The 21,749-nt window shown below is 39.0% G+C and overlaps 2 protein-coding genes across 4 annotated transcripts in view; one reads left to right on the forward strand and one right to left on the reverse strand.

Moving 5' to 3' along the window:
- The window catches only part of LOC123767118 (glucocorticoid-induced transcript 1 protein), a 186,349-nt gene extending 173,281 nt beyond the window's left edge, over window positions 1-13,068 (forward strand). For all 3 annotated transcript variants that reach the window (XM_045756628.2, XM_069304865.1, XM_045756629.2), the window contains 3 exons: window positions 824-969; window positions 4,454-4,758; window positions 11,527-13,068. In XM_045756628.2, the coding sequence (XP_045612584.1) occupies window positions 824-969; window positions 4,454-4,758; window positions 11,527-11,902 (827 nt within the window). In that variant the 3' untranslated portion in view covers window positions 11,903-13,068. The remainder of the gene's footprint in view (window positions 1-823; window positions 970-4,453; window positions 4,759-11,526) is intronic.
- The window catches only part of LOC123767121 (titin homolog), a 352,063-nt gene that overhangs the window by 281,870 nt on the left and 48,444 nt on the right, over window positions 1-21,749 (reverse strand). The window lies entirely within an intron of this gene.

Here is a 21,749-nt window from a genome sequence, read left to right on the forward strand (position 1 = left end):
GGACACACTGTTTGGTCCAGGGTGGGCTTCTGTGGCTTTGGAGTGTTAACTCATTGCTAATGCCAACTTTCCTGGGGGTTACTTTCTGCAGCACTCCTCCACCCCTGGTGAATATTTCCTTTTATATTTGCCTTGGGACATAGCAAAGTCATCATAGAAGCCCTCTCAGAAAACAAGTATTGATAAATGAAATGCCTCTGATTTTGATGGCTTTTTGATGGCTTTTGATAAAAAAGGGAAGTTGGTAATCCTTTTGAAAGAAGAAAATCCTTGGGGTTCCAAGGATCGGTGGATCCTTGGAACCCTCCCTTGCCCATGCATGGGCTTTGGTTTTCCATTTTTCTGCCCATATGACTTAGGGTCCAAAGTTGATGGATTGAGGATTATTGTGCGCAGTCACCTGGTGGGAACCAAGTGGTTTGTGAATCTCGAGGCTTCTTTGTCCCATTTTGTATGTTTGATTTATCTTGCTGTTTGCTTTGGTTCACCCACCTTTCTCGTGGCCTTTTCTTGGCTAGGATAATATCTTCAATTCCCCTGCTCATTGCACTTCATTAGAGGAAGCAAGGTTTTGGTCTTAGGTCCTCAGTAGGCAAATACATGACTTATAAGGGCCTAGCATGGATTTAATTGGATGAAACTTGCCAGGTATCAAGTACCAAGGACCCACTGGAAAGAGGCATTTCATTACATTCAATGCTAATTTTGTTAATATATAAATTTATATAAATTATCTGATAGAAATTCTGAGTAAATGGTCCAGCACAGCTTCACTGAGTATTTAATTCATGTCATTCAATTTCTTTTTATTTCATGTTAACAGGTGGGTCCCGTTCCATCCCGATACCACAACTGCCAAAACCACTGCTTCCTCCTCGGTTGCGCAGCTCTGTGGAGGGTCTTAACCAGGAAATTGAACGCCTCGTCTTACGCCCGTCCCACATACCTGGGGATGACGTAGATGATGTGGTATGTCAATATTTCAAGCATAATTATGTTAAATGTTGTATAAAGATTAAATAATAAAACAATCTTTCTAGCTTATCTGAGTAATTTTAGTTTAGAATGCCATATGTATTTCAGGCAGGATTATTTTCGGCCAGAATTACCAAACTTAGAAAAGTACGTGAAATTAGCACATAATTAACACTGCCAGAATTGGACTGTGTCCATCTTTATCAGCTGCCATTATAAGTAAGCACTACACATCAATTAAGTTAGAAGTAAATTGCAGTGTCTAGACTTGTCTTGAGGTTATCTTGAGATGATTTCGGGGCTTTTTTAGTGTCCCCGCGATACATGGTTAATGCTGCAACAGCTTTGTGAAAAACACTACTGGAGAAGTATGTGGCAAGCAGAAGCTTTCTCTGTTGGTTACATGTACCGGTTGACAAGCCTCTAACTCTACATGCAATTAATCTACATGGTTAATGCTAGTAACTCTTTGCCACCACGACTACCTTTGTGACCTACCTTTCTAATCCATCAGGATCTTAGACTCCTAACAAACCCAGGAACAACTCCAGTTATCCTAAACATGCCCCCAGGGACTGAAGGTGTACACACACTTCTCTAAGATCTGGGGTACTTGCCTGAGAATCCAGAGCTCATACAAAGTAGCCAAGGCACTGATTTTATTTATATTTATTTATATATACAAGAGTTCTTACATTCTTGTAAAGCCACTTGCATGCATTGCATTTCGGGCAGGTCCTTAATCCTAATTTTCCCTGGAATACGACCTACCAAATCGTTCAACAATTTGGTACCCATTCATTGCTGGGTGAACAGAGGCCTACAGTTAAAGATTGGCACCCTGGCCAAGATACAAACCCAGGCTAAAGAGCTTGCGAAGCGCTGAGCGAGCGTATTACCAATGCAGGCGATGAGTCACAATAACGTGGCTAAATTATGTTGACCAGACTACACACTAGAAGGTGAAGGGACGACGATGTTTCGGTCCGTCCTGGACCTGGATCAATCCACTTCAGAATGGTCCAGGACAGACCGAAACGTCATTGTCCCTTCACCTTCTAGTGTGTGGTCTTACCACTGCGCCTCCAAGACTAATGAAATATTAAAAGACGAGGGAGGGATTGCAACTTAACCACCAGAGGCAGGGTGGGGGAGTAAACAACCCTTTGATGTACAAGCTAAAACTTCATGCTGACATGCACTTGATGGGAAACCCACAAACACAAGAAACATTGCAAAAGTTGAATCCCCTGCATTGGTCAACATCTTGTTAATGATAATCGGCCAATTCTTCAGCCACAGGCCTTGTTAGGTAACCATGTACCGAGATATTATCCGGTACATTAAACAAAGTGCCGCTTCCAAGGGTATTCCTAAGATAATGCTAGTGGAGAACCTTTGTCAACAGTGCCATGAAAGGCCTCACTGAAACTAAAGCTGACAAAGCGAGATAGTGTTTAAGGCCACGCACATGAAAGTAAAAAGCATATACTGTAATCAATGTGCAAGCCATGAGTTCTAAGCCAAAAAATTTTGCATTGTGGTGAAATTTTATGGAATTAAATATTCATGTGGTATTTAAAGACCAATACCCAGCCAAGAGTTATGAGTGGGGACTTTATGGGTCTGGTTTTGGGTAGGAGGAGGTAGCATGATCACTTGCTCGGGAGTTGTCAAAACTATACTGTGTTAGTTCAGCACTTATTACAAAACATTTCCTGAAAGAAGTTTGAGTATTTTGTAACTTTCATTGAGTTCGACTTCCTCTACTAGGTTGATCTAATTCCAATGAGGTTCCTTGCAAAGGGCAAGGTAAGTTTAGTGCCCTTGTCTCTGGTTGGCAGTGAATCCATGGATACATGTGTACATTTTTTTTTTAATTTTGCCCCGATGGGATAGTTTATAGGGCAGTGTCAGTCATCCTGTGAGTAAACATACTGCCATAGCAGCATGTATAATAACCCCCCAATAGGAAGAAACCCACTGGGTTGTTCATCTTGTCACTTGTACCCAACACAGCAGGAACTTGCTTAACTGTCAGGTGACCAGTTTATCAAACAAGAAGGTCCATTAACATTTACCAACCCTAAACTTGCAGTATCTTGCTGGTGCAAAGTGGGGAAATCTTTTTGAGAACAGTATCTATAAATGACAATTAGTGTTTTCCTAACTCAGTGTGATTTATTATTATTCTACACACACTAATAATGTTTCTTAGATTGGTATAATCTCTCAGTGGTTAAGGTGGTGTCTGTCGCTTTCACCAGATTCTGCAGCTCTGGTGCTTTTTCCATTCCAAATCTCTATGGGTATTTGTATCCAAGACCAATTCTCTTCCCTGGCCACCTCCTTTTTGTCCATAATGATTAGGATTTTATTTATTTCAGCCATTATTTAAAAAATCCAATATCATATTTATGTTTTTTGGTGGTGGAATGGATTATTTTTATTTCCAATGTTAAATGGGGAAATTCGTTTTGAAAGACTAACATTTTAGTCTTTCAAAATGAACGAAAGAAAGAACGGATTAAATTCATTATTCGAGGTACCACTGTATTCATTTTCCCCTTTTCTGACTAGCTGGTCTGTACACTGGGAGATAATGTGTAATCAAATGGCTCCTTATCCCCTAGTGTTTTTTTTTTTTTTTGTGAAGTACAGTTGTCTCTACCTGTATTCCTCCTAGTAGGTTTAATTTAAATAAAATTTGAACTGTTGATTCTTAATCTGTAATTTTGGTGAGGGCAGTCTCAGAGGGAATGCAGAGCAGGGAGGGAACCCTCTACTCTTCTATATAACCAGAAGAAATTTGTATGGCTTTTTAACCCTTTGTTACAGCAATTACTACTGCTGAAGATTGTTACCAAAGTATTTTCTAATCTGTATATTCCATGTGCACACTACTTCCTTCCCTCCCTCCCTCCCTCCCGCCTGCCTGCCTAAGTCAACAACTGAAGATGGAAGATATTAAATTAATTTAGGGGCTTCTTTACTATAAATTAGCTTCTCACTAAAAATATTAAGAGGGAAAATATTTACAAGAAAACAAGGCAAATATTTGGTCTAGTTGATGGACAAGACAATAATTTCAGGTTAGCGCTGGTAATGAAATTGGTTGTGTAAATTTGCGTATATCATAGAATAATTTGGCAGACTGACTTGCAGCATCACAAAATAACTTCAGGATATGCAAAAATACTGCTTATGTTTATCGTTTTGCAATCAAGTCAAGCCAAGGCTGGCCTCGGGCCAGGCTTGGGGAGTAGAAGAACTCCCAGAACCCCATCAAGTAGGTATCAAGCAGGTATTAAGTCTATCTAAATTATATGCTAACAAAAATAAATGAAGTGGGATTACCAAATTAAAAAAATGCAAGTATTCAGATAGCAGATGGTACAATATTTGTGTCGTATTGTGTTTCCATGGCTGCTGAGGACAGAATATTTAATACATCATAACTAACATATTATATTTTCAGTGGGGTGAAATTGCACGTGATGGCCGGAGAGCACCTATTGCCGATTACCTGCGGTTCACAAGAAGTATCGATACTCAGACACCCGCCCGAGGGTCAACAATATCTGCAACCAGTTCTAACCACACGTCACCATCCCTCTCCCCGCCAACTTCTCCGCCACCTTGCCAGGATGCTTCCATGCCAACTTCAACTCCAAGCCCAACTAGTGCTCCAACACTGGCCACTTCCCCACACATAAACAAGTTTTTAGCTCGGGAGCCACCTGATGGCTGTGAGAGAGTGGCTCTCAAGCAGCATGAAGACAGGTAATTGAGTAAACATTATAGTGTAAATTCACTTGAACGAACTGTATGGGATGAGCCCGATTCATTTCAAAAGGGATTTCATTTGTCCTAGCAAACCTTAGGAAAAATCTTCCCCTACCCTCCAAGGAAAAAAAAAATGTTTTGAGAGGACCTACATCCACTATAATTCATTTATAAGTATGTGACTTACCTTTCCAAGAGTAGTGTAGTCAGATCTCTTGTCTAAATGTGCTTTAGGGTTAATAAGTGCAAATTTATCATAATACATCTTTCACCAACACTATCATACAAAACTGATTATGTATTCATTTTAACCATGACACATAATAAAGCAATTATTGGCAAACAATTCCATATCAAAATTGCAACTACCAGTACATGACAATTACTTGTGGCTGCACACAGTACGTAACAATCAGGGATTTATACGCAAACTTGGCCAGTGTCGATATAAAAATGCACAAAAAATTCCTTTATTCCTTCATTTTGACCACGGCGTTTAATAAACAATTAGGTGTCAAAATTAAATATACTATATATGAAAATTATTTAAACCAAAAATGCAAAAATGATTAAGAGCTTTCTCACTGTGGTGAGGAAGGGGATCGACTTCATCCTCCCCTCATGGAGGAGGCGAGAGCCATACCCTCCACGTTCACCAATCAGCCAATGCACTCTTGGCTTCATCACACTGCCAGCTTATACACATTTGTGTTAAACTTTTGTCCAATGGAAATGGATTTCCAATTTAAATTTTTTCTTTCCTCAACAATATGATTGCTGCAATAAAGCATTTTGTTAAAAAAAATAAAAAAAAATCATTGTGCAGATAATTATTGAATTAAAGAAATCTTTTCATTAAGCCAACCCAAAAGCACTGGTATTCCAAACACATGTAGTGACCCTTGGCTTAAACATTTTATGTATATTTTTTTATACAAAGTCATTTATGTTGGTTATTTTTTGTATATTTTTGAATTGTTGTATGGCAATTTGTATAATTTTTGTATTTAATGTTAAATTTTTTTAGGCATTTTATTAATATTTGAACTTTGCACCAAAATTCCTTTGGGCAAGGATGAATCATAACATATGGTGAATAGATTAACTTCTGGTGTTCTGTGTATATTTGTTTAAATATTAGTACAGCAATGATACAAAGCCACTTATTCAGAAATGATGAATACGTCCCTTTGGTAGGCTGCCTGATCTTGGGCCGGGTGGACTCTTTAGGCCAGTAGTTGCTGGGTTGGCTGCCTAGAGGTGCACACAAGATGGTATTATTACACTGGCTGGGTCATTAGTAGTAGGCATCCATCAGTCTCGGGATACTATGGTGCTGCGCTCTGGTTGTCTAGTTGGAGTTAGGGGCCTCGTAGCCTGGTGGATAGCGCGCAGGACTCTTAATTCTGTGGTGCGGGTTCGATTCCCGCACGAGGCAGAAACAAATGGGCAAAGTTTCTTTCACCCTGAATGCCGCTGTTACCTAGCAGTAAATAGGTACCTGGGAGTTAGTCTGCTGTCACGGGCTGCTTCCTGGGGGTGGAGGCCTGGTCGAGGACCGGACCGCGGGGACACTAAAAGCCCCGAAATCATCTCAAGATAACCTCAAGATAAGAGTAGCCTCTCCAGGATGCAAAGCTAGGGTAGGGAGAAGCTGGGTCACAGCTTGTCTATGTCTCAAGCATATCATACAGTCTTGTCAACATCATTCTGCAATGTTCTTTCAAAACACCAGGAATATCTCAGGAAAACCTTCAACTAGCAGAATAAAGAGGAAACCATGTGGTACCAATTGTTTAAAAATAGGAGTTAATTAGAAAGTTTTGAAAGTGGTGTCCCTAAGGCAAAAATCTGTGCTGAACACACATCAACTACGATAGTGATTTTATGAAGAAAATAGGGGGGAGAGAAATATTATAATCAACACGAAAATCACAAGGAGCCAGTGACTTTTCTTTTTACGAGTATGACAAGGTTCTCTTGAGATGATTTCGGGGCTTTAGTGTCCCCGTGGCCCGGTCCTCGACCAGCCCTCCACCCCCAGGAAGCAGCCTGTGACAGCTGACTAACACCCAGGTACCTATTTTACTGCTAGGTAACAGGGGAATAGGGTGAAAGAAACTCTGCCCATTGTTTCTCGCCGGCGCCCGGGATCGAACCTGGGACCACAAGTCCAGTGTGCTGTCCACTTGGCCGACCGGCTCCCCAAGGTAGGTAGGCAAGCCCCAAGGGGTAGGCAAACCTGTTTAATAATTCAAAAAAGCAAACCAACAAAATCACTAGAGAAAAGGGGAGTAAAGAACAAGGAGAGGGATCACGTTTCTGAAAAATTGTATATACTACCATGGATGGAGATAAAAAATACTGGAGCTAAACGATATAACACCGCTGAAGATGCCACATTGTTGCACTATCAAAGACAAAACTAGAAGATATTTTAAATTAGGTCATATTCCTGAGGGGTACTCAATTTGGAGATGGGACAGAAAAATTAGGAAAGGTAGAGGTACAGTATTGCTGTGCTGGTGAATGATTATCTAAATGTAAACATATTACTGATTGCCAACCCACAAGAAGTTTACATAATGGCACTGGAGATTTGTATCTCCAATGCCATTATGTATTTATCATACAGGTTATACGTGCCTCCTATATTTCACATCTGCAAGAAAAATGACAGGTTGAACAACATGAACCTTTCACACTAAAGATGCTATACTGATGATGATACTTTTCAAGATGCTAGTGCTCTCTTGTGTGGAATACTGTTGCACAATGACAGCCCCTTTCAAAGTTGAAGAAATTACCGATCTGGAGAGTGCAGAGATTCTTTACTGCTAGAATCCACTCGGTAAAATATCTAAACTATTGGGACAGACTAAAATGCTTAAATCTGTATTCTCTTGAGTGCTACATAATAACTTAAATGTGGAAAATAGTAGAGGGGCTGGTCCCAAACCGGCACGCAGAAATAACACCACATGAGACCAGAAGGCATGGCAGGATATGCAAAAATAGCTCCACTGAAAAGCAGAGGGTCAATAGGCACAGAGAGAGAACTATCAACATTAACGCCCAAGCCTTTTCAACACTTTCCATACACATTCAGGGCATAATTGGTCAACCTCTCGCAGAGTTCAAAATAGAACTTGACAAGGATAAGATCAACCAGGTATCCTTCAAAGGATACCCGATCAACCAGGCTGTGAGCAACTGCATCAAATAGCCTGGATGATCAAACCAGCAACCAGGAGACCTTATCATAAAACAGACCACAGGAACACTGGTCCCCCAAAATTATCAACAGGTAGACATTCAGTTCCTTTCCCTCTTGGGTAAAAGTGACCATGTCCTTTTGGAAATAAAATATGCGATGCATTATAATATAGAAGAGAATTCTTTATTATAATGCATCTTTTCTTATTTTGGCATCTTCAGTCAAAAGCAAGATTATCTGAAGTGATTCAGCATATTGCTTATCCTCCATGTTTACCGTCTAACACAATTTATGTAAATACAGTGGTACCTCGGAATGCGAGTGTCCCTGTATGCGAGTTTTTCGGAAGACGAGCAGGATTTACTCCAAAAATATGTCTCGGAAGGCGAGGGTTACCTCGGGACACGAGTTTGTTGATACGTGTACAGGCCGACTGGCGCGTGGTGGCATGGCGATCGCGCCTCAGTTTACCAGTGTCTCGTGTCCAGTGACTATCCCACCTGAATTCTTCACAAGGATTTACAGTTTTTTATCGTTTTTTTGGCCATTTGAGCATAAAAGTTGTCATTATATATCTTGCCATGGGTCTCAAGAAAGCCATTGGTAAGGTTCAACCTAAGAAAATAGCTGTGAGTAGAGGCAGTAGAGGATGTCCCTTCTTGATTAAGAAAATGTGTGAAGTATGGGAAGAACTGCAAAGTTTTGTTGAAAAAACTCGCCCAGATAAAGCTGTAGCAAGCCGTTGCATTGACCTTTTAAATGATAATGTGATGTCTTACTACAGACAAGTGTTAAAATGTAGGGAAAAACAAGTGTCATTAGGTAAATTCTTAGTAAAACAAGCAAGTCCTAGTGGTATGCAGGCAAAATGTGCCAGAGTGTACATACCAGTGAAGTCCTCACTGCCTGATGTGATAATGGAAGGGGACTCCCCTTCCAAACAGTAACTCCTCTCTTCCTCCCACCTCCTCACCATCTTCCATACGCCTACAGCATTCAACAGCAAGGTAAGTAATAACTTGAACATAGTTTTGTAGGTTTATTTAGATGAATTAGGTATAAAAATTTAGTTTGATGTGGGGTTTTTGGGGTAGTCAGGAACGGATTAATTCATTTTCCCTTTATTTCTTATGGGGAAATTAGCTTCGGAATGCGAGTTTTCGGAATACGAGGCGTCTCCAGGAACCAATTAAACTCTTAAACTGAGGTATGCCTGTATGTTGCTCTTGCAGCTTGCCTTGCAAATGTGCCTACAGCCAGTATTTGGACCCCTGGGAAGGGTTAGCGATCCAACCGAGTCTTAGCCACTCATTATTTCCCATCCATACTTCGTTTCCTGATAAAATGTGTTTCCTTAGGTTGGGTGACACATCCTTGACTTTTTTCTTCTTTCTTCCCAGTGTCATTTTAGCTTCCATTTAGATTAGATAGTAACAGGGTTACCACATAATAATGATATACAAGTTGTGGAAATATGCTGAGCACCCACTTTACAGTTTTGTTAGGTAATTTGGCGATTGCCAAGCATTTCTTGAGGGAAGGTTCAATGTTGCCTTTTTGTTTCAAGATGGATTTTCTTCAATGTTGGCTTATCATTGATCACTTCCACCCCCTATCAATAGTGATATTAGCACCATTGTTTGTTCCAAAGCTTTCATTCATATTTCAGTATATTTAATAATTTGCTATCCCACTTCATTAACCCTTAAACTGCGCAATACATATATAGACGATGGGAGTAACTTTTCCGAAACCGCACAATACAAATATATACACGATTGAGGGTCTAGCTCACAATTTTAAATGCCCTGCGAGGAATAGGGGCAGCTATAGTCAAGCCGACCTCGTATGTAAATGGATGCCACCTAGAAAAAAAATCATGGGTAACATATCCGGGTGCGAGAGCCTCAGTTCTGAGTGAGTCACCAAGGCTGGCACACACAGCATGATCTCTCAGCACTGCTGTTCAGCTTGTGACCATAGCATCACCTACAAATGTCAATATATATATATGTACATGCTATTATTTAGCAATAATAGTATTACAGAAGACCCCTGACTGTGATAAAACTGACTGGAATTCTGGTAATAGCAGGATTGTGGTGATATTTAGCGCTGTGTTCTATGATGAGAGGAGTAATGCTGAGGGAGGGAGGGGTCATCATCTTCTGACTGTGTGGCCACCTTTTATTGACTGTACTTACCATACCAGCTTAGTGGTTCGCTATGGTCAACACAGATGTAGACACATACATATAACGTATGTGCTCATACGTTATATGTATATTATAATATGTACTCACAACTAGGTGAGTACATATAATGTGTGTATATAGAGTGTAATAACAGCAATACGAGTATGTTGGGAGCCACCATTTTGGCAAGGGAGGTGCGTAGTCTGCATGACATGTCATTTTGTGTACTGGTGGCTACTATAGTCTTTGGGCACCATACCAGGTTATTTGTATAGGTATGGTGAATAAAATATGTAGATACAGTACTTATATATAATGTGTTTATATAGTGTAATAACACCACAAACAGTATTGTTGGAGGAGAAATATTAGTTTATCTGGCATTGAACAGTGAGGGAGGCAGCCACCAGCTGACTGTGTGTAGCTACGTTTCTTATTGCCTGAACTTGCCATACAAGCTTAGCTGTTATGATGAACAAAACATGTAGATACTTATATATGTCTGTATATAGTGAATAAAAGCAAAAACAGTATGGTAGGAGGAGGATGTCGGCGAGTGAGGAGGTGAGGAAGGGAGAGGCAGCGAGTGGCTGGCTGGCTGGTGTGTGGCAGCCACTCTTCATTGCTTTTTGACTATACCAACTTAGTGGTTCGTTATGGTGACCAAAACACGTAGATACTTATATATAACCTGTGTATATAGTGTAATAACAGCAAAACTCTTTGTTTCTTGGTTTATGAACATAATTGAATCACTAATATGCATACCCTAATTTTGAGTATAGCGATAGCTCTCACATTTTATTATATAAATACATCACACTACACACTATTGAATAATATTACTGAAAAAAAAAATAATAATTAGAAATCAGAGACATTGAAATAATTAGGTAATATCTTTGTGGCAACTCCCGCCTGACAGCTGGGGCGGAGCAGACCTCGTCTGGTGGCTGCTCTGTAAACGCCTCTTTTTTGCCAGACTTCCCCGCCCTATTGTGGCCAAAATATGCCACATACGATTTTTGTTTTATTTTTCCCGTGATCAGGGAACAAATGAACACTTAAAACTAAAGATTTTTTTTTTTTTTGCGCCTGGCAGTGTTGTAGGCCAAAAAGCCCTTAGCGGTTTGAGGGTTAACTATACTTTTCAGCCTATCTTATGCAAAGCTTTCTTTGTATTTCTCGTGATAATTCTTGGATTCATAGCATACTTTTTCCAAATGTAATGCTTTTATCTCATCTTAATCCATCAGTTCAGGATTGTGCTTCTTATTTTGTCTTTCATATATTGGATTGCTAGAAAAGCAGTTTTCATACACTTAAACTACATTATATAATATCTGTTTTCAGGTCAGGAGCAACTCCAAGAGGTGTATGGTCTGCTGTTAGACCTCCTGGTGCTTTCACCCTGCGGCCCAGTCAAGGATCAGCTTTCTGTCCACCTGATAGGATAGGAACCGAAGATATGTGTGGAGCCACATCCCTCCATGTATGTCGGCATCACACTGATGACGAGAGCGAATTGTGTCCTGTGTGCGGCAGTAGTAGTATTAGCGGTCCTAGCGGATGTCCTGAAGCTGGTAGTCCAGACCAGCAACATGAACCACAGGCCTGCCAATCATTATCAAGTCAATCAGAAACCTGTGAAGCTGGTGTGTGTACTACAGTCCTTGGTCCTGCCAGCACAAGTATAGGGGCATCTCCTGAAGTCACTGCTGATCAATAGCGAAGGCCATGTTTTAGCACATTTTACAATTATTTTTGTCATCCTGCAGTTTAACAGTTATCTTAAAAAAAGTGGTTCAGACATTGTGGTTCTTAATAGACATTATAGTGATTCGTGAATATGCTTACTGAGTATTATTTGGTATGTATTAATGTACACAGTGTATTAACTTTCAACGTGATTCAGCATTTCCAAGGCAATTTTGTACGTATATCCCAATGTTGCATACTGTTCACCTAGAAGTGAATAAGCTCCCTTACATCTCAGGATTTAATGGATAAGTAGCCACTATAATGTAGACCTAATTGACACATTGTAGGGAACTGCTCATGTACTTACTCTTCGTCCTCCTGGTGGGGGACCAGTTGACTACCCTCCTGCAAGGGAAACATTGACTCTCCTGTTGAATGAAACTGGTGTAATCACTCCCAATGCAGGAACTAGTGTAATCTTTTCTTGTCATGGGAACTAGCATTATCATCTACAAAAACCTGGGAGAATCTTTCTAATAAAGGAAGTAACTCTTGCCCGTGCTTAGAAAGTGTAAAACGAATTCTTTATTCTGGTGAATTAGATAAGTTTTCTATGTTGAGTGTAACACATGTTCACCATTCTGCCAAACAATCAATACAACTATTCTCTTCATGGACTATAACTGCCTGCCTGCATACACACTCTGGACCTTAATAAAAACTATGTGATAAACCTAATTATTTACAACTTGTCTGAATACTCTTGAAGAAAATCCTTTAATCACCAGCATATTGGAAGACTGGCATCACATCTGGCCGAGGATAATAATCTGTGATATCTGTTACGAGACTGGTTTAAAAATTATGGTTCCCGAAGCAATTTTTATTAATCTGGCTAAATGATGTTTGTATGTTGTGCATGTTTCCCTGCCAGCCTGTGTGTTTACTCACCTGATTGTGCCTGCAGGACCGAGTGTCGGCTCTTAGACCCTGCCTTTTCAGCTGTTGGTCATCTAATGCAATGGCTTTTAGCCCACCAGATTTGTCATACTGTATTTACTTTTAAAGCTCTAGCAAATTACGATTTCTTACTACTTTTAAAAACAAAAATGTTTCCCTAATGTTCTTTTGGCACACCTGTGCCTAGTTTCCATTCATGATCTCTTGTTATGACTTATTAAATGTTTAATTTTATCTACTTTTGTCAATGGTCCTAAGGATTGTGCATCATGATCATGTCTTCTTACCCACATCTTTCTAATGTAGAAATCTCTCCTTGCATTCCAGTCTGCACAGTTCTGGTACCAGTCTTCTGGCATATCTCTGAACACTCAAACTTCATCTTGTACTTTTTTTATGTGGGGGTTCCATGCTGGGGCCACATACTTCTTACTGACCTCACATAGGTAGTGTACCATATACTAATTGCCTCTGTCCAAAATCCTGAAATCTACTGTAAGGTTTGCCAGCTTTGCATATGCTGTTGATGAGATTCTGTTGACAGTTGCCTCTGGATACAGGCTTCCTGTTATGTTTGTTCTCAAATCCTTTTTCTTTTTAATTCGGGGAACTTCCTCCCCAATATTGTGTTTTGCAATGTGGTCTTGTTGCTCGTTTCTCTACTCTCATTACCTTACATTTCTTTAGATTGAATAAAGTTGAGTATCTTTCAAATTATCCTGCAGTTTGTCTTGGTACCTTTGAAGCATTCTGTAATCCCCCATTTATCCTAATTCTTTTCAACAACTTTGCATCATCTACAAACATTACTGCTTTTGGATACTCTTTCCTCACTCAAGCAAGACATTATTAAAATCAGTTTTTTCTGAACATCTTGGCTCTTTGGTACACATCGTCACTATTTCCATCATGATTTATTTCCGTCTCATTAACTCTCTGCATCCATTTGGCAGGAATTCTCTCACCCATAACTCTGCTCATTACTCTCCTATTACAGTGGAACCTCGGTCTATGAATGCCCCAAAGTACCTATTTTTCGGTGTATAAATTCAATTTCATCGTAAAATTGAACTCTGGGTACGAGTTTACCTCTTGAGTACGAGTCGTTTATTGATACAGTACTTGTATGGGTCAGGCGCATTTGTTATGGTGGGCACGCAACAAGACATGCTCAGTTTAACAGTGTATCCCGCCTATTGATGACTGTGTTTAATTCTTTAAGATTTTTTTTTTTTAACATAAAAGTTATAATATATCATGTCATGGGTCCCAAGAAAGTCAGTGGTAAAGTTCAACCTAAGAAAATAGTTGAGGATGACAATAGAGGAAAAAAAAAGAGATCATTCGTAAACCATGAAGATGGTATGCAGACTGTTGATCTTGCTAGGCAGTACTACAAATCCATGTCAACGATATGCACCTTGACACTTTCGCCCGGGCATGATGCAATGCTGCGTCATCCGTTTACTGTCGGTAATCACGGGCATAACGCAATGCTGCGTCGTCCACTAAAATAATCGCCAAAAATCAGGTTTTTATCCTGTTTTTTTGGGGACTGTTTGGTAACTGTCAACAAGCCGAATGCAATCTGTGACTACAATACAAACATGAACGGTGTTGATCACTTTGACCAAATGATCAAATATTATCACTTCATAAGGAAAACTCACAAATGGACGAAGAAAATGACTTATTTTGTGCAAATGGCTATCTATAATGCTTGTGATGTACAGCTACTACACAAAAAATACTAAACTATAATACTAAATATACTAAAATACTAAACATTTGTGGACAGGAATTGGGATTGTAGCTGGAAGGCGTCTGGGCGCTCGCTCGCGGTTAACGCGTGGCCCGTTTTCAACTCGTCGGCGGGTGGAGCATGACCAGGTTTTTTATTTTATATGCTAATATTCCTCTAGAGAATTCTATTGCGAACCCATTGATACCAAAATGAAAGACCTAGGACGAAAATTGAGGTGACCAGAGTCAAAAGAGTGAACACATTTTATCGCTTTTGCTCGCACCTGGGTAACTCGTTCGCACTTTCTCTGTTTGCTGCGGGTAATTAGCTGGGCTTTTGGAGTTTATATGCATTTAGTACTGTAGAGAATTCTATTGCGAACACAATGATACCAAATTTAATCTCGTAGGACGAGAATTGAGGTGACAAAGTTGGAGAGTATACACTTTTCAGAATTAACGCGCGCTCCCGTGAAACGCTGGGACCCAAATCGCACAGTTAAGGGGTGGCGCGCTGGGTACGCCAAAGTGTTGATTGCTAAGAAAAAGTAAATTACAAGTGCTCAAGTGGCAAAAGTTGTAACAACAATCACAAAACAAAGAACACAAATACTTGATGTTGATATGATGGGATGTGATGCCTCACTACAGACAAGTGTTAAAATGTAGGGAAAATAAGTATCTATAGACATATTTTTATTAAGACAAGCAAGCAGTGAGCCATAACCAGGTTCTATAGGTATGCCTGCAAAATGGAGGGAGTGTACCCCAGAAATGGCATCACTGCCTGATGTTATAATGGAAGGGACTCATCTTCCAAACACTAACACCTCTCTTCCTCTCTTCCTCTCTCCCTCCTCACCATTTTCCATATCCCAACAAGAGTCCTCAATAAGGGAAGGTATAGTAAAAATTATTAGTAGTACTGTCTTGTGTAAAATGTATTTTTCAGTTAATATTTTTGGGTGTGGAACAGATTAATTGAACTTCCAATATTTCATATGGGAAAATTCGTTTCGGTGTACAAACTGTCTGTCGGAATGGATTAAATTTGTAGACTGAGGTTCCACTATACAGTGGTACCTCAGTTTTCTTATTTAATTCGTTCCCAGAGACAGTACGAAAACTGAAAAATACAAAAACCTTAACAAAGTTTCCCATAAGAAATAATGTAAAATGAATTAATCTGTTCCACACCCCCCAAATATATTAACTAAAATATATATTTTATACAGAATAATACTCTTAGGTACCCAACCTTTATTGAGGACTCTTGTTGGCGTATGAATGACAGTGAGGAAGGAGGAGAGGTGTTAGTGTTTGGAAGGGGAGTCCCCCTTTAATTATAACAGCAGTGATGACGTTTCTGGGGTACTCTGTTTTGCAGGCATATCACTAGGACCTGGTTGTGGGCTCACTGCTTACTTGTCTTACTAAGAATCTGTCTATAGACACTTGTTTTCCCCTACGTTTTAACACTTGTCTGTAGTGAGACATCACTGTCTCACTAAGAATGATTTCTTGTTTTTTTCTCTATCGTCATCCTCACAACTATTTTCTTAAGTTGAATATTACCACTGACTTTCTTGGAACCCATGGTGCGATATATAATAAGAACTTAGGTTTGGAAACCAAAAAAGCACACAATGAAATTCTTCACTAAGAATTCAAACTCGATCATCACTAGGAAGGAGAGACCGGTAAACTGAAGCACCACATGCTCGGTGGATCCGTACGTGTATAAACAAACTCCGGTAACTGAGGCAAACAACGAGAACCGAATCAAATTTTTTTTAAGGAATAGAGTATGAGAACTGAAAAATACAAAAATGGGGGCATATGAAAACTGAGGTTCCACTGTATTTATATAATTTCTTTAATCCACCATGTTCTTCATATTTGTGTAAAAGCCTCATATGAATTTGCCAGACTTTCTAACAGTCTAAAAAAGATGGAGTCATCCCATCTTTCTCTAAAAGGCTTGTCAGGTAGGACTTCTATTTGCTGGACACTTTTATAGCTGAATTTTGTTTTTGTTCGTATTCCAATAGTTTCCTTATTAGTCACTTTCGAAGATCTAAGTCAAATTCATTTACCTTAGTAGTACAGTAAACAGTTAAATACTTTCAGGGACATCACGCACATCAGTGATACTGGCCTTGCAGTTGTGCGCTTCCTGCTTTTTTTCCCCTTTCATAGAAAATAGCAAATGTGGACCCTATATTTGACTAGCAGCTCTCCTCTGTGTTAAAAAAAAAAAGCCACAGTGCTTTTGCAATTTCTTTGTAGTACACCAAGAGTAATCACACTAATGTGACCATCAACGAGAAAATCTATAGGAGCTGTAATGAGGGGTTCGAACCTATGCGCTGGGTGTTTCTCCCCCCCCCCCTCCCTCCCTCATGTGCGCGCGCGCACACACACGCTCTAGTGACTGGACTACGACATGGTATAAGATGACTAGATGACAGACCCAGAGTGTGCGGGGGGAGGGGATTGTGTGATAATCCTGGTTCAGCTTCAGTAGAAACCTCGGGAAACCCTCATGTATTCAGTAGAACTTGTGTGAGGTACAGGTTTGAAAGCCATACCCCTAGAGTATAGCTAACACCCGCTCTTACTCTCATAAATAATGGGAGGGATATATACGTACTCAGCAAAAGTGCTGAAGCTGAAACCATCAACTATTCTACATGGGATAAGAAATATACCTTGGAGTACAATTTCACACATGGTTTTATTTAACAACACATACTGAATAGATGGGGGGAAGGAGGGTGTTACTTTGATAATTCCAAGAATTCTTGAGATCAAGGGTGATATCTTAGAGCAAACACAAACCTTAGGAGTTAATTGATAATTGCTGACTTTCTATTTAATTATTGATATTATATCCACACAAACTGGGACTTAAGGTTGCTACTCTACCACACTTCCTTGATAACTACAAAGTGTAGCATGGGCTTTTAACAGTACCGTGTTCTGACACTTAAACACTTTATAAATGGGGATCACAGTTGATGGGAAATAGACCATATGTTACAGACATCTGGACAAAGGAATCAAGATAACAAACCACCACCATCTACCCAGGGCACCAGTTACCCAGGGTTCTATAAATAAACAGTTTTAAACTGCCTATCACTGTTACAGAGAAGAAGCACTGCTATAGTATAAATGGAATATAATGCACTTATTGTTATTGTAAAAGGTCATCACAAGTCACACAAGAGACGACTGGCCTCTCCTCCAACCCTGCTCAGGACCAAGTGACCGGGACAGCTCACACATCTGTGTCCAACTGCCCAGTTCCAATAATGTTTCATACACATCTCCCAACAGTTCATTTATATGTCTTATAAAAATTTCAGGCTGTTTTTTGTAACATTTAACACTATTGTTTCTATTTTTTCCAGCACTGAATGCACTTTTTAACATGTATATAGTTTGCTGTTTACACTGTCATGTGGACGACGCTTTCCTGCTATGACAATGCTCTGCTCATGTGCAGAACTGCCTATTACAATGGCGGGAATTCAAAATAAGAGTGTTCCAGGCAGTTTTAAAACATTTAACACTGCTGTTTTTATGTGTGTCTATACCCCTTCACACAGGTCCCTTGCATAATTCCCCTTCCCAGGGTGATGAGGGAAAAAGAAAAATTCATGCAAATTTAAAGAATTTACGTCAATTTTTTGTAGTAAATTCTAACATAACAGGAAATATACTAAATACTAGTGGTGCTACTAGCTATCTAATGACAAACAAGCAGGCCTCATACCATATCGTGGTCTAGTTGCTAGAGCGTGTATGTGAGAAAATCCACTGCATTAGCTTGAACCCTTATCACAGCTCCTATGGATGGATTTTATCATTTCCTTTAGTCTCCATGGAGAGGTCTGTCTCATTTAGTCTGTCCAATTGCTTCTATCTACTCTACCACTCTCATGCTTCTCAATTTCTCGATTAATGTTGTCCTTCTCCAGCATCTTAGCTCAGGCTAATTAAAAAAAAAACTTGTAAACTTTTGAAGACCTTACATATTTCCTGACCATTTTCTTTGCCCCTCATTCTTATTAAGCATGAATTGTGATAACTTGTCGATATAGTCTTCCTTGATATGATTGTATACTAGTTTCAGCTGCTCTTTTGCTTTGATTACTGTTCATTTCTCACATTGGTGCATACATTTAAGTGTTCCTCATCCTGCTGTTCTATTTCTTCCTATGCCTAATACTTTTCCAGTGTCTGCCCGCATGGGTTGAAATGTATGTCCTGGTATTATATTTATTTTTCTACAATTTCATAGTCCATCATGACCTAAACTGGATGACCCTTACATCATCCTCACATGATGTTTCCCCATGGAAAATAATGTGGCTGGCTCCTAGTGGTACTTTAAATTTTCCAAGTGTAGTTAGAGGATGAGAGCTACTCTTGTGGTGTCCCGTCTTCCCAGTCTTCATTGTCATAAGATGCTTTGAATTTACTGACAGTTTTGGCATCCACTGTCATACATCATATTCTATGCTTTTAGTATTTCTACATTGTGCCAAGACCAGATCTAGTGCAGTAGTCAAGCCCTCTCCACTATCTCATCGTTTAATCTTTCAAGTGTTTAGCCAGGTTAACCTTTGAGATTGTTACTAAAAAAAAAATCGTAGGTAACCAATTTTGTTACCCCATGATTCAGCTCCTCCTCGGCTTTTAATTCACAGTTTCTTTGTGGGATAAAGTCTCCCATGATTACTAGGTTTGTCCTTATTCTGCAGGTTATTGCTGCTGTTACTTTTATTGTCTATCACGTCCTAGTTTCATCTTTTTGACGAAGCCTCCAGTTGTTCACTGGTGGTTTGTATATAAACAATGATTCTCTTACTGCCTACTTATAATTCCTACAATAAAATCTGTAAATCCAATATTGTCTGCAACATTGTCTCCAAGAACCCCTCTCTCTTGATTAAGTGCCACTATCCCTTTGTTTACCTGCTTTCTTCCCTTTTATTTCGTGCTCCCTAAGGAATGTTACAAGTGTATGTTTGCACCTACTTTAATTATGAGTTCAGGGAGTGAACTAACTCCTGGGTCCACAAGTTTCACCATAATTTATATTTTAATTTTCCATATCCATCTTGTTCATCTCTTTGCCCGTTTAAATTTGACTTGTGTTTTTCCCTTTTTCTTTCTGTCATCCTGAATGCACAGCCTCTGCACTCTGTCAAACTTAGGGGCATAGTTCTGCAACACTATTGTAGCATGTATTTTAATTTGATGAACATTAAGAATGGTTTTTCCATGAAAGCATGACTAATTTGTGGGCAATGATATCCAGCTTTTGGGCTCCTCTTAAACTATTAGTTGGTGCAATGACTTGAGCTGTCATAGTTCCCTTTGAAACTGTAAATGAAAATGTTCTCCATATCACCTTCAGCTCACTCCACTTGCAGCCAGTGAGTCACAACGTTGCTAAAGATATGATAACCAAGCCACACATCAGAACATGAAGAAATGACAATGTTTTGGTCCATCCTGGACCATTATCAAGTTCGATAATGGTCCACGATGGACTGAAATGTCATTGTTTCTTCGTTTTCCAATGTGTGGTTTAGTCATCTCCCTCTACTTTCTCACTTCTCTTTCACTGAAGAAATACTTTGTTGTGTGTGTTTTCTAGTGTTCTGTTACCATCCATATTAAAGTGTCGTTAGCCACTTCATCAGTCTGGTTTCTACATTGGGATTGTTTTTTTGTTTTTTTTATCTGAAATGGGGTTTTCATTCTGAAGTTGCATATCCTATTAAATTCCTTATTCAAATTTTTAAATACTTTTCTAATAATTGTTAACTTTGCATATGATGTTAGTTTGTGTTAGTCTTGTGAATGGCATTATGCAGTGTCTCCCCCTTCTGAGGATTTCCACTTTCTTATTCTAAGAGGCACCTCTCTTAAGCTTTGTTTCTCTGCTTGTATTTCTTATAGCCTATCCTTATGTTCTTGCATTTAATGGAATTTTTCTCCAGTTGGGTCATATTTTACCAATTTTAAAGTATTTTCAAGTACTGTATTCTGCAATTATTTTTTGTCATTCTTATAAGCTTCATATTACCTATAAATATGTAAGTATGTGTGTATAATTACCAAGGTAATTACCCAAGTGTGATTACTTTAGTTACAGGACGAGAGCTGTGCTCGTGTCCCATTTTGCCTAGAATCATTTTGCTATGTGAAGTTTTTGAAGCTTCTTATGGTTTTGACATGCTATCTTCATTTAATTTATTCTATCTACCACTTTATTTACGAAAAGAGTATTTAAGCATTTAATTTTTTTCTTTAATCTTTGTTTTCTTGAGTCTATGGTCTCAAAATTGAAAAATTTAAAAATTCCTCCTCATTAACTTTGTAAATTCTAGTTAAAATTTTGTATGTGATCTTATTACCTGTCACTTCTGTCCACTAGATTTTACATACTTGGAGAGACTGGAGATGCTCATTATCTCTTGTGCTTCATATTCATGAGCCCATTTACCATATCACTGTACATTTTCTAGTATATTTTAGTGCTTTTTTAGATATAAATTAGAACGTGCAAGTTGTATGTCTCATATGTAATTAAATTTGGTTTAAGATTTCTTCATGAATTTAATTGCAATTCTGATATTGGCCCAAGTAGCATAGACTCCTCTTAATATGCTCATTACTTGATCTTCTGGTGATAGTTTACTATCCAGTACAATCCTTAGACTTCTTTCTCTGTATGTATGCATGTATATACAGTATATATATTTATATATACCAGTATGTGTAATTACCCAAGTGTAGTTACAGGATGAAAGCTATGGTTGTGGTGTCCCATCTTCCCAGTATTCTTTGTCATATGATGTTTAACTTGTTCCAATCTACTGTTCTGTTTGCAAAAAGAGAACTTTATAATGTTTTTAAGCAACTTTGTTTCCTTAGCTCGATTCCATGACCTTTTGTTCGTAAAGATCCACGTTTCAAGAACTCTTCTTTGTCAATTTTGTCGATTCCTGTTACTATTTTGTACGTAGTGATTATATCACCTCTTTCTTCTGTCTTCTAGCTTTAGTATATTTAACACCTGTAGCCTCTCTTCATAACTCTTGTTTTTCAATTCCAGAAACTGTTTAGTTGCATGTCTGCACCTTTTACAA

This window comes from Procambarus clarkii, chromosome 53, assembly GCF_040958095.1.
Source record: "Procambarus clarkii isolate CNS0578487 chromosome 53, FALCON_Pclarkii_2.0, whole genome shotgun sequence".
NCBI lineage: Eukaryota > Metazoa > Arthropoda > Malacostraca > Decapoda > Cambaridae > Procambarus > Procambarus clarkii.